This window comes from Aspergillus nidulans, chromosome VII, assembly GCF_000011425.1.
Source record: "Aspergillus nidulans FGSC A4 chromosome VII".
NCBI lineage: Eukaryota > Fungi > Ascomycota > Eurotiomycetes > Eurotiales > Aspergillaceae > Aspergillus > Aspergillus nidulans.
Genome location: NC_066263.1, coordinates 1,415,989 through 1,429,273, shown reverse-complemented (window position 1 = coordinate 1,429,273; position 13,285 = coordinate 1,415,989). Strand labels below are relative to the sequence as shown.

The window sequence follows — 13,285 nt, the reverse complement described above, 5'->3', positions numbered from 1 at the left end:
ACTCGCGTAGTGTACAGTGCTCTTCAGCTTAGTCCTTTAGCCCCAGGTGGAAATGGCTACAATTAGGGTTAGCGCCGCGAAAAGTTGCTTGTTTTCCTTAGCTCCACAGCCCTGGAGGAAGCGCCTAATAAGCAGATTCAAGCCCATTGGCTAGCAGTCTTACAAATCAGCTGGCCTCCAAGGCCACCGAAATTAATTTCGGTCTTAGGGTTAAATAAGCTGAGCCTCCGCAACTCAAGGCAACTTTGCGCGAGACTCGTGCAGTCCAACTCCATAGAATTCAAGATGCTACGAAGCTGCCGAACCTGCAGAGGTAACTTCTAGAACCGCGGATCAATGCTAGCCTTCTGGTGCTGACAAACAGATCGTCGAATCCGCTGTGACCGGGCCACGCCCAAGTGTGCGCAATGCGCTCGGTCAAACCGGGTTTGTAAGGGATACGGGGTCCGCCTTTCATGGCCCAAATCGAATGATTCCAGGCGAGCGGTGGTAGGAAGACCGTCGTCTAGTCGAAAGGCTGACAGCAGACTGCTCAGTTGCAAGGTGATTAGCCTAATCAATGTATCCGACTGGGACATCAAGATGCACTACTATCTTTCCAGTGCATCACCGTCTGGTAGGTCCAGACTCTGATCCCGCGAAGTATTATGCTCAGAAGACTATAGGCTCTAGCTCGCTCGCTCTCAGAATACCCATGTTGTTCAAGCCCAGCGACCTCTCTGTCACAGAGAGTCAGCTGCTTGAATACTGCAGGTGGCTTCCTGCCCAATACTCACTCTGCTCTGAAACTAACAGCATCAGTTGAACATACCGCGTCGCGCGCTCTAGCCGTGCTCGGTCACGATCCTATAAGCATAAGTAGCATACTTATCCCTATGGCACTGGCAGATTCCTCTCCCTCCTCCACAGCGGTTCGCCAAGCCCTACTTGGCCTTTCGTCGCTGCACCGCTACGGTGTACAAGCCCAAGCCTTCGAGTTCAAGATCTCCGCCATAAATTCTCTAAAAGCGGCTTCGTTTACCAGTATTGGTGCCGCAGAAGCGCTGCAGCATATCGCCGCCGGCATGCTCTTATGTTCGTTTGAAATCCATAGAGCTTCGTGCACCTCATCCCAATGGCACTTTTTTATCAATGGGGTGAGACAGGTGCTCTACGCCTCGGTCCTGAATTTCAAATGGAACAGCGTCATTAGTACCATGATGGACTGGGTATTCTACTACCATTCTATGGGGCGGTTTAGTACTCTGCACTGGCGGCCTCCCCTGCACACTGAGTACTGTCCATCGGTCAACTGCTGGAGCGTCCGTTTTCCCTCGTTTCCTTGCCCTAATCATCATCCCCTAACTCTATATCAGGTCTCACAGCTGACGCCGTCTCCAACCAACACCCTACTCATCCTACTCAACCTGGGCTACCAGATATTTGCTTCAATCCCCGAATCTGTTCCAGCCGGAATCCTGCAAAACCTAGGTTGGGAACTCCAGAATCTCCCCCTCCCTGATACCCCAGATCCCACTTTCGAACTCTTCTACCTTTCAATCTTCGTCTACTTCAACCGCATGACAGCCTACGCCCTTGAACCCAGATCTACCAACCAGACCCGGATCCAGCGCGCGCTCACCATCTTTGCCACTCTCGACTCCTGTCCCCGGCAGTTCCCGCTGTTGATTATCGGCTGCGAAGCCCGCACGGACGATGATCGGTGTACTGTTCTTGAGCTTATCGATCGGACAGAGAAAACGGCGTCCTCAAGGTCTGTAGATATCCTAAGCGCACTGATAAAGGCAGTTTGGGTGCAGGATGATCTTGCAGGAGACCGGGAGTTGAATTATCGGGAGAAGATGACTGCACTCATTAGTGTTTGCTCGCTTATGCCAATGTTTGTTTAATGTTCTAATCGCATACAGTCACTTCTGTATGATTCGAGTTACGAGGCGTAAAAACAATGGCTAAAGTGTCTTATTCTATCATATCAAATCAGCATATTTAGAAATTTAGCAGTAACCTAGATGAGACGGCAAGGGTAGGGGATAGATCGCTTTTATTTGGGTAGATGCGGTGGGAAAAGCTATATAACAGGGTTTTGTACATCGTCGCTTGAAAGATGATGTGCCATTATCCCTTTTATGCATAATGAATACATCTGGCATGAAAGGAAGAGGTAGTTAGACAAGCATATGCTGTTATCGCAAACTACAGAAGGTGATAAGACTACATTCAGAGGAAAGAGGGAGAACATCCTCGTCTCCATCGCAAGCAGAAAGACTGCTGTAGGAATGAAAAGTCCTAGACGATACCATGATCTTTACCAAATTCGCCCCTTTGTTCGACAACAGCTTCAACAAGATTGAGATTGAGAATATTCCCACTAGCACGTCTCAAAGACTTGACAATAGTCGCGGCTGGCCTGGCTTTGTTTGCGTTTGGGCACTGTCTGGTATACAGTGCGCAGGGCATGGCAGAAGTTGATATAGCCTCCACTCCAGAGATCGTCGGGCTAATTCGGGATGTAAATCATATTTAGTTTGATCAATAACCTCCTCCCTGGCAGCCGGCTCTTAGAATCTGCATCTGATGGTGAGAAAGTGCGCATCTAGGACACAGGAACAGACGCGTTACATCAGACTATCTTTTAGCAGAAGCTTCTGCTCTCCGACTTTCCGATTACGGTTTATATCTACACCCTGACTTTGGTACCATTGGTTTTCAATAACAATATCATATTGAAAACCAATCGCATCATGCAAGCCAATATCATTGAGTATCAGACATGAAAAAAGCCAGTGATGAGAGGAGAGCTTTCTTACTCCTTTACAAAGTAGATTGGTATGAGCCTCTGTGCTAAATCGCAGTCGGAAAGAGGAAAGCAAATGGATCTAGTCTACTAACCAGCTGACAGTATTCTCGCGGTTATGCCTTGCAACGTCGACATTACAACCCAGGAGATTCTGAAACTTGCAGAAGAAGCCGATCCGAGCGGGATCAGAACAATGGGAGTCTTGACAAAACCAGACTTTGCCACCGAGAAAGCCACCCAGGATGTAGCAATGGATTTGCTTTTGGGAAGACGTAATGTTCTCAAGCTAGGATATCATGTTGTCAAGAACCGCAGTGCAGACGACCACAATTCAACACTGCCTGCCCGTCTTGCTGACGAAAGAGCATTCTTTGCTGCTCGTCCTTGGTCTAGCATCCCTGATCGTTGCGGCATTACCGCTCTACAAACTAGACTACGAGAGCTGCTGACGCTTATCTCCCGCAAAGAGCTTAGTCCTGTCAAATTGGAGATTGAAGGGCGCCTACGCAAGCGCAGGCTTGAGTTGGAAATCATGGGACCGGCCAGAGATGATTCCAATGCTCAGAGACAGTGTCTGGGAAAATTGGCTGCTCGTTTTCAACCATAACTCAATCTGCATTGAACGGATATTATGCGGGAGACAATATGTTTAATCAAGCAGAGCCAAACTTGAAACTGATCACGAAAGTGGTTAAGCTGAACGAAGTTTTCTCCGATACTTTTTGGAAGAGAGGTCACAAGCAACATTTCGGGGCTACCTGGGATGATGATGGTGAGGCTTCATACGGGTCCAGCACTGACAGTTTTCCTTCCAAAGTTCCTCTAAGTGAGTATCCGGAACTGAATAATATTATTCGAACCGAAGACTATTTTTGTCCCAAGCCTCTCAAGGGGCCCATCATGAGCCTGATTGAGGAGGTTTTCGAGTCTATTCGGGGGCCGGAACTTGGAACTGTAAGTGCACTTCTAACTAGACTGGTTTCCAGAGGGGTTCTCACCAGTTGTCCAGTTTAGCAGCGCCATCCTTGCTACGATATTTAAGGATCAGTCAGAGAAAAGGAGCCACTTGTTTTCTCCCATACGAGCAAGGCCCTTGCCTTGGTGCACGATTACATCTACCAGCTTCTCACCAAACTTTATCCAGAGCAGCAGGTCCGAGATCAACTGCGGGAAGGATTGCTTGTCCACAGACTGTGTAATACCTATCATCAGGCAATAGATCACGCCCGGTTTTTGTTGGCCATCGAGCGCGGAGGCAGACCATCTACCTTCAACCACTACTTCAACGCAAAATCTCCAGGAGAAACGTAATGAGCGCATGTGCAAGTCTCTTGAAGCGCTAGCAGTCTCATCTACGGACAAAGAAGCTTATATACCTGTCAAATCGCTCCGTCAGTGTTCTACTATTGACAAGGATAACAGGCAGCAGGTGTGCGAGGATATCCCTTGACACTCTGATAAGCTACTATGAGGTGGCTCGCAAGCGATTCGTTGATATAGTCTGTCAGCAAGTGAAACAATACTTCCTCCTAGAAACAGATGACGGTCCGCTCCGGATTTTCAGTTCAGATTTAGTGATGAGTCTGGGTACTGAGGAGCTGGAGATAGTCGCTGGCGAAGATGCAGAATCAGAACGACGACGCGATATCTTGAAGCGGGAGATGGAGAATTTGGAGGCGGCTCTGGGGATTCTGCGCTCCTAAGGTGAGGATATGGGTTTAATGGCTTTAATTCAGGGCTTGACCTGACATCGATCTCCTGAACATTGGAATCCGGTTAAACCTTTTGGCTCGGCTTATTTTCTTCATTTTGCGGTTTTCCCCTGTCTCCCCACATTTTTTCTTCTTTATTGATACTGTACCATCCCTTGTAAAAGATTTATGTTTCCCTTGAAATTGGTTTTTCCCAGGGGGTTTTCCAATGTTGTCACGCAAATGCGAAGGGTTTAGTTACAGTTTCTGGATACAAGTCATGTTATTGGAGTACAAATAGTATCTTCTGTTCATCGCGGAGTTTCCAACAAGCTGGATGCTGTGATCTGCTATTAACGACAGCCATCGCATTTGCCCAGGTAGTATGCTGGTTTAAATCTCTCTAATGACCCGAGTACTGAGTACGAACCCTGGCAATAATGAGGCCGAGAGTCATGGCACCCATCCGCTACAAATCACTGGGGCCGCATCAGTCATCTGAAGACTGTGGTCTATATACGCACTGAGCTGTAGGTAATAGATGAGTTAAAGTTGATTAGCTATATGAAAATAGAGGAAGAGGAATTTTAGAAGAAACCCTGTGGGAGAGGAAAGCAAAGGTATTTTAGGTTAGAGCCGCCCAACTCTCCAGAGCAGAGACGCCCCCGTAATGCTAGTATCCACCTCGATAGTACCTCTACTGTGAAAGGCGTGGACTACATCTCTGTCTTCCGGGCTGGAAAGTTGTCGGGGCCAGGGGACATGCTGAGTTGCTTGCGGAACAGGGGCACTATCACTAACGTGCCATAGCCAAGCATTGGATATAGCGCTGGAATGATATACATTTCGATTATGTTCGGCTGTTTTAGTTCGAGCAAACCTAGAATAGGCTTGAGGTAATGAGCACCCGGCAATTAGAGCTAGACCCGAGACAGAATGATCCCTTACCAGCCGATACACGAAGACCCCCAACTGGAAGCGGTAAGGTATATCTGTCCGATATGCAGTGACCTGCTCATGGTCCTTAGAGTAGAGATAACCAAGATGCTTTATTCCAAGCGCTGTTGCCGAATAGATAATCATTTCCCTAACAACATGTTGCTTTGACCGAAGTGGTAAACATAGCGGAGAGAAGCCAGACCAAGATAAGGTAAGCAGGAATTATACATGAAACAAACCCTCCCACTGGGTTGAGTTAGTCGCAAAGAAGTAATAGGAATCATATGCTAGTGTCAAAGACTTACGTCAAACGGTCAGTCACCCCCGGTAGTAAAAGAGAGAATGCGCAAGCTCAGCGTGTTTCGCTTGCTGTCTTAGGATACCTGGAACCGTAGCGGAACGAAACAATGGCCCCTGCGGCTGAAATAACTAACATATATCCTAATAGATATACAGCGTCAATTCTGTAGGCTAGACTACCTAGTATACCAGCGGAGGGAGACTTACCGAAGCATGTTTTTATAGCTTCCAGGAACGACGCACGCACCCGACGACTAAGCCAGGCGGGAAGTGTGCCAGCATACTCAAAGCTTTCCAGACAGTGCTTGACAATCTGAGAATTCATAGTCAACATATGCCGATGAAACTATAATAGGATCATTGAACCGACCTTGTCGATGTCGTCCGGAAGTTCACGATGTAGGCTTGATCGGATATTGCGTTCTATGAGACGCTGAAGTAGCCATATAATCATAGATTGCGCAAGCAGATTTCCGATGGCAATAACCAGATGATATACGCCGTACAAGATACATCGATCTTTTTATGGTATTAATATGTAGTTGATGCTCTTGGCGGTCCTGTCTTACCTTGCTTTACTCCTTTGCGGCCTGTGTACCGCATAATCATTGTCATAGAGGTACCGTTTGCGAGCCCAGAGCTGAAGCCTGCCAAAACCAAGCCCACCAGTTTCACCCAGTCTCGTATGGTCAGCTATTACTGAAGACATACAGAGTTGACAATGGAGAGGAATACCCTGGTTGATCAATAGAGCACCAACACTTAAAAACGAGAGCGCCCGGGAACTGATAAAGACGTGTCGGTCGCGCTGGATAGACGAGCATAGCAAATGGCCTAGAATTTCTCCGGCCGTGAATATCATACCTAGCCCGCCGATGGCCATTATAGCGCGCATGTTGGATACCTGCGCATAGTACGGCAAAAGGCTCAGGATCTGTAGCGGAACAGCCAGATACATCAGCATATTTGCGTGAACGATCAAGTTGGTGTGGTACGTACTGACATATCTATAAAAGCTGTTATAGGTGCCAGGCCGACGACATATGCCATAGGCTTATCCCGCAAGCTTTTCCACGGTAGAAGAGGAGTAGTAGCACATCTTTCGAGCCACCAAAAAGCGAGGGAAAAAGCGATGAATGAAATCAGAGGCACCACAACTCCTGCGAGATCATTGTCTAGACAAAAGACCAAGGATATAAGACTGAGTGCAAGTATAAGGGCTGCTCGAGAATTGCACTGCACCCACAAGCCGTCGAGCCTTCTAAGTGGCAAGTACCACCAGACAACTCCAAAGGACAGTACTGCCCAAACGAATTCAACTTTAAAGGCACTGTTACGGAATTAGCATATTGCGCAAAACAGGAGCGTGGAGTGGCCCTACACCTGCCAACCATAGTGGTCCACAATGTACCCTCCGCCAACGGCACCCAAAAGTTGACCTAAGGGGTTGATGCCGTGCCACGCCGACCTGGTCTTTTCACTGCATATATCTGTGCAAGTACATCAGTAGAAGTAGAGACGTTGAGAAAAAAGGAGATATTTACCGTTCAAGATAGTATTGAGCATCAAGGGCATGCCTGCTGTACCTAGCCCTGCAATTGATCGAGCCGCAACTATGAACCAAAAATCTGGCGCCAGGCTGGTGAAAGGGTCAGAACGCAAGCAGTAAAGGACAGGAGCAGCGATTGACCAACCACTGACAACCAATGCCTATGATATAAAGAAAATGCGCCAGGAGCATAATTTGCTTGCGTCCATGTTGATCCGAAAGGCGGCTATACTGTTAGTAACAGGTCAGTATGGGCGTCCGTTAGGTCAATTCAGCATGTGAGCATAAAAAAAGCAATACTCACGACTGACTGTCCGAATATAACGCCGACTTGGTAGGCAATCATCCCCCAGGGAACGTCATCCAGGTGCCCGAACTGTGAGCCTATTGATGTTATTGTTCGTTCTTTGCGGCGTTTATTTGGGATTTTGGCTGACTACCTAACGTTGGAAAAGACGCGAGTATGAAAGCGCTATCAGCCGACGTCAAGAGCAGCCTATGGCAGTCAATTAACCAGCTTCATTGAGAGCAATCTGTCTCCTTAGCTTACATTGGTGCGCACGCGGACACGACTCGTTTAATTTCATATTTCGTTGCTTGTTGGGTGGGCGCCCCAAGTAAGGGCGTTCCTTCCGTTGCCATACTAACGGTACCATTGACAGACGGGTGTACGAGAGAATAAACCTTTTTAGAGCTCTATGATAGCATAAATGGTTACCCTTCGAGGAGATGGACAGTACTTAGCAGAAGGTAGTCACCTGGAATGTGATGCGGAACATTCAAGACAAGAAATAAGGCTCTGGTTGGCGATGAGTTGTTGGATTACAGAGCACGAGGTGATGATTGGCTGCCTCGCTTATGAGACAGCGCGTCCACGCTCTTCTGTCACCTATAGCAGCTGACTACGTAGATTAGTCGCCACTTGCTGCCCAAAGCCGCGTGGATAAGCGAGCCAGAAAAGGCTCTGGGATCAAGGTGTGGCCGCTGCCCTCTGACTTGCAGAGACAGACCGCGTTCGTTGTCTTACGCATGGTGACAGCAGAAAAGTGCAAACCACCAACAAAAGCTGCTACCGTTTATTCAGCTCCAAGCCTGGCTTGTACTTGGATAGACACACATAGTCTTAACAGGTGGTTGAGACCGCTGGTTAGCCGAGAGAACGAAGGCAGCCCTAGTTCCCGGAGTCCTGACACCGACTTTCAATTTGCGCTATCCATCCTGCAATCAAAAGCTCGAAACTTTGACGTATATCCCGCTTCCTAGATCTCCGACTGTTTGAGTAGTCAAGATGCCTCGAATCTAACCTGGCGCATTCCGAGGGGGCGCCATCCGTGCGGTATCCGCAATCGGTCCCCCTTGAAGAATCCAGAAGTCTCTGGGTCGCCTCCATTTGAGCCCATGACTTTGGAGGAGTTTCGTTGCTGCTGCCTGGTTGTATGACTTTAAGTATCGGAGGGCCTTCTCTGCAAGTTCCAGCTGCTGGGGAGGTTCGGGCTCATCGTCTAGCTCATCTGGCAACGACAACGGCGTGACTAGGTCAGAGAACAATATCAGAGTATCGTCACCTTCTCCATGACTCCGCATAACATCAGCGAGGGTGATACGGATCCACAAAAGCTCTCGGTTATTGTGATGCTGGTCGCCGTTACCTGCTTGGCCCAAGCGACGCAGCAAGCGGCATTTACCATCCAAGTAGCGGCCGCTGTCGAAATCTATCAGAGCACGAAGATGATCAAGCTGACAAGCACGTTCAAAGTCACCTGGAAATATGCCCGACGTTACTACCTCGCCAATGGTATCAATGGCGCTTGCATTGTCTCCCAAGTCCCGCCATAGGATGGCCAGCTGAATGCCCGAATCCACAGTTACATTATTCCCAATTGTAAACAAGAGCTTCCTCTCCGTCCAGGAACGTTCAAGCAAATCTTTCGCCTCATCAAACTGCCCCTGCTTTCTGTAGGCGGAACCCTGGGCTGTTTGTGTCATCAGGGCAATTCCATTGGTTTTGCCGGCAATGGCTGTCCACTTATGCCAGATGTCGTTGTAAAGAGTAGCAGCCGAACCCAAGTGCCCCTGTGCCTCTAGCGCATATCCAATGAAAAGCTCTGCCTGGATTGCCTTCGAGTTGACCTCACCTAAGAGTCGTTTGAGACCGTTGGCAGATGTTTCTAGTGTTTGACGGGCGGCCTCGAACAGGGTAAGGTGGAACTCGACCGCACCCAGATAGTAGAGGGTGATATAGTAGTCCGGAAGCTCTGTTCCCACCGACTCAAGTTGCAGCTTTGCGACGTCCTGTAGACCTTCTCTGGCTTCGTCCATTTGCATCTTCCAGAGGTATTCCTGATACATACTTGTCCTTGCACTAAGAGTAAACCGATTGCGTTTGCCTAGAACGGTTTCGTATCCAGCAACCACCTCCTTCTTGAATTTGTACCCTAACTCCCACTCCGCAATAGTTTCCCCCCCTACGTTGTAAAAATCGCCGAGACGAACTAATGGGAGATAAGGTAGTATAGCGCTGCGCGCCCGTTTTTCCAGCTCATCTCTCAGCCCTTGGTGAGCCACTAAAAAGTAGTCTTCCAAGGGAACACTAGGTCTCAGAATAGGCTTCAGCTTCGCCGAGTGCCATTGTTGGAGCGTCGCGCGCACAGAGACCTGAGCAGTTGGGGTGCTCAATTTCAGCAAATCGGCCATCGCCTCAGACCACGCGACGAACGCGTTTTCCCTGAGGAATTTGGACAGCAGCTCGAGGATAATGGGGCCTGGTTCGGCCAGTTGCGTAAGGTGATCCTGCCAGTGACGGCAAGAATACTCATAGAAGTCATTTGGCTCGTTGACAGTGCTGTCCGTCTCCATCATGGCCTCGAGCTCTTGTGGTAAGAGGTGTTTATGGAGCAGTCTCGCGGAATGCTGCCAAGTCTGATACGGCTTTTGGGACAAACACTGCAAGGTCCGACGTGCCAGTGCTTGGTGGGAGTCTTCCAAAGAGAGCGGGAAGGGAGCATGGTCCACCTGGGGCCGACGAGGGCGATACTGGCCTGAGAGCAAGAATTCATTCACTGTCCCGTGGATGAACTGGATCCGGCGATCGGAAGTGAACTCAATCAGTGGCCAACATACTCGAGCAATCCGTGTCTCCGCATCGATCAGTTTCAATTCACTGTCGAGCTGATGCGTGTCGGGGGAGAGCGCCAGAGCCGTGGAAATCTCGGCAGCTGTGGGATTCTCCTGGGCTCCAAGCAGAAAGAGGAGGACATCATACCGCAGGTCGTGGTCGTCTGCGCTGAAGCTTTCTGCCGACTGCGCGAGTGCTCTCTCGTAAACATGGAACAGCGCTGGAGGAAACTCGTCAACCAATCTCCTGCATGCTTTGAGGTTACGCCCTGCTGCGACATGTTGGATCATCAGCCTAGCCCAGAGAAACATTCCTTGACTCTCCTTTGTGGCTTTCTGCAAGACCATCTCCCGTAGAGACCCGAGCCCGGCCTTCCCGATTTCCGTCGTTATGAAGGCGCGAATGTCCCCCGAGATGGCATTTTCATCCATAATTATATCATAGCCGGTTCCCAGCGATCCGGTGAAGGCATAATGATGACTGCGACAGAACAAGATTACCCGACGGTCCGTCCGCGTACCGGCGCGACGGAGAAAGTCTGAGATGAGATCCCCGCCTGGACCCTGGATATCGCAACATTCATCCAGTGCATCAACGAGCAGAGTGACTGTAGGCAGCAGGTCTAGCAACTGATCCAGGATTGACAAGAGCTGCTGCAGTTGGCATTTACTCGATGGCATGTTCATAAGCGGAGTGATACCGGCTATTACGTTTTCAGCCCCCGGGTTATCGATAATATCGGCCATTCCCAGGGCCTTGGAGATCAGAGACAAAGCGAAGTTGGACGCCAGCCCCAATCGCGAGTCCCCATGGTTGCGGAAAAAGTGGATGAAGACGTACTGATCGTTTACTGTTGAGGCTAGGTATTTTGCCATGACTGACTTTCCGCACCCTATATGTAATGCCTCAAGTTCGTACGTGGTTTCGCACCAAGAAAAGAGTGCTTTTTACCTGGTTTGCCATGGATCCACAAACATCCTCCTCCGGGATTCTGTTCCCACTGCCGAAACGTTTCATGTTGCAAGATCCAGCTACAGGTCCCTTCATGCCATTCCGGAACGTCCGCCACTATTGCCGGTGGCGCATCGAGCCAGCGGTGGATTCTCAGCAGCTCATGCTCTTGAATAAAGAGAAAGCGTTTCATTGTCAGCCACGCTCGCTTACTGAGATCGGTTAGTGGCCGTAGAGCCCGTACCTTTTTTCGTGGCTCGCTCCATTACTGAAACATATATGGGTCAGGTTTCGGTCCGGACATGGAGCGTTAGCACTCTATTAGACTCACCTGCCTGGCTCTCCCTATTCTCTATGGCATCTAAGCAGAAATACTCACAAAATGGCGGGGTTGCAATCAGTCAGGTGACATACGTCGTGTTGTCTCACGGTTCTCTGCACATGTCAATTGGCTGGTTTGGCACCAACAAGGCGCGTGCTTACGTGTCTCTAATGCAACCTCATAAATCTGCCGTTGGATGCGTTCCCATTCCCTGATCGAATGACGAATTTTTGTGAGTCTCTGTCGGAAGGAGCTGAAGGCCGCTCTCAGGAATCGAGCAGCTGGACGAAGCTCCACCCACGCACATACTCGCAAGATATACTCAAAAGTGCGGGTATAAATCAGCTTTGTGACCTCGAAAAGCTCGTCTGGGAACAGATCGAGATATTTGTGGTAATTATCGATCTGATATTTTATAAATTCGAAGGCGTCGTTGATCTCTTCGGAAGTCTCTTGCTGCGCGACGATGACCTAGAAATTTCACATCAAGTCCGCAAACAAACCAAAACGAGAGTGCTGCGAGACAGGGAGCAAAGAACAAAACAGAATGATAGCGTAGCGCTGATAGCGTAGCGCTATCGACTCACCTGAATGATAACTCTTATCGAGCCCCAGACCAGGGCAGTATTATGCGGCTCATGTTGAACAATGGCATCAACAGCGGCACAGTAGGGAGTCATTACATCGATAAATCGGCGCAGCCTTGCATTCCACGTCCCAACAGTCATCCGACTTGTCAGCTGATGCTGCACCGTCATCACGAGATTGTCCGGTGTGCAGGCGTGAGAATCGCGAACAAGACGGCGTTTGCCAGGATCCTTGGCCGACTCTTTTAAGAAGGACTATACGCCATTTGCGTCCATGGCTTTGAATCAGTTATCGGTCACTTTATCCAGTTGTCTCTTATTCAGTTGGGGGCACAATTCGTGAGATGCCTACCTCGATTGCCTCATTCCAGCACCTCTGGTTAGCTTCGGACGCCATTTTGGTGCGGAGTTATTCCAGGCTAGGGCACGTTAGATCTGTCGTCCCACCTCCCACGCAGTATTGTTCAAAATAAAAAGTAATTCTACTGAAATCGGTGATACTGAGAAAGGCTACCGGCAGGAAAACTTCTATGGCTGTCATACAAGACCTCACCGAATACCGCTTAAATACTTTTTTGGCTCTCCATCTGTAGTTCAGCCTCAGACGAACTCCTGGGGCTATATTGCCCTGCTTGGGCACTTTCAAAGAGATTGACGCACTGCCAGTACGACTTAGATGTTCATATGCATTGAGGCCTGAATCGTTTCCAGAAACCAATCAGGCAGGCTGACGCTCTTTGCAACCCTCTCAACGAGGATCCTTTCGTTCTCCAATCATTATCCCCGCCCTCATTCAGGCCCTGGCACCCATACACGTCAGTTATCGCATGACGCTCCATTAGCCCGTTTCATGACACGCATAGTATCGAGTGCGGCTCGGGTGGGTGGAAATAGACATATTCCAGAAAATGCGGAGAACCGTTCTTACTTCTCCATCTATTCCTACCTACTTTTCTCTTTCAACCAAGCATCAATTTCACAATGACAGTAAGTCTTGCTCGATGAGCGTCTTTGGCTATTCGATAATTCGGCTT

The 13,285-nt window shown here is 49.1% G+C and overlaps 4 protein-coding genes across 4 annotated transcripts, besides 1 other annotated feature; 2 read left to right on the top strand and 2 right to left on the bottom strand.

The window, feature by feature from the left end:
- Nucleotides 1-13,285: part of a sequence feature (contig 1.26 403..389371(1)) that runs on past both edges of the window.
- Nucleotides 583-1,889, top strand: ANIA_01649 (uncharacterized protein; the record flags this gene model as incomplete). Its single annotated transcript, XM_654161.1, has 2 exons — nt 583-616; nt 796-1,889. 2 exons carry the CDS (start codon nt 583-585, stop codon nt 1,887-1,889), a joined length of 1,128 nt encoding a protein of 375 aa, XP_659253.1.
- On the top strand, nt 2,771-4,500 carry ANIA_01648 (uncharacterized protein; the record flags this gene model as incomplete). Its single annotated transcript, XM_654160.1, has 6 exons — nt 2,771-2,826; nt 2,900-3,390; nt 3,459-3,623; nt 3,663-3,751; nt 4,017-4,188; nt 4,220-4,500. 6 exons carry the CDS (start codon nt 2,771-2,773, stop codon nt 4,498-4,500), a joined length of 1,254 nt encoding a protein of 417 aa, XP_659252.1.
- ANIA_01647 (uncharacterized protein) lies at nt 5,780-7,121 on the bottom strand (the record flags this gene model as incomplete). The annotated part of the gene is made up of 7 exons (XM_654159.1): nt 5,780-5,868; nt 5,935-6,040; nt 6,098-6,246; nt 6,297-6,420; nt 6,488-6,661; nt 6,727-6,902; nt 6,974-7,121. The coding sequence occupies 7 exons, from the start codon at nt 7,119-7,121 to the stop codon at nt 5,780-5,782; spliced, it is 966 nt and encodes a 321-aa protein (XP_659251.1).
- Nucleotides 8,501-12,648, bottom strand: ANIA_01646 (uncharacterized protein; the record flags this gene model as incomplete). The annotated part of the gene is made up of 7 exons (XM_654158.1): nt 8,501-8,547; nt 8,581-11,241; nt 11,587-11,610; nt 11,674-11,694; nt 11,826-12,135; nt 12,252-12,506; nt 12,604-12,648. 7 exons carry the CDS (start codon nt 12,646-12,648, stop codon nt 8,501-8,503), a joined length of 3,363 nt encoding a protein of 1,120 aa, XP_659250.1.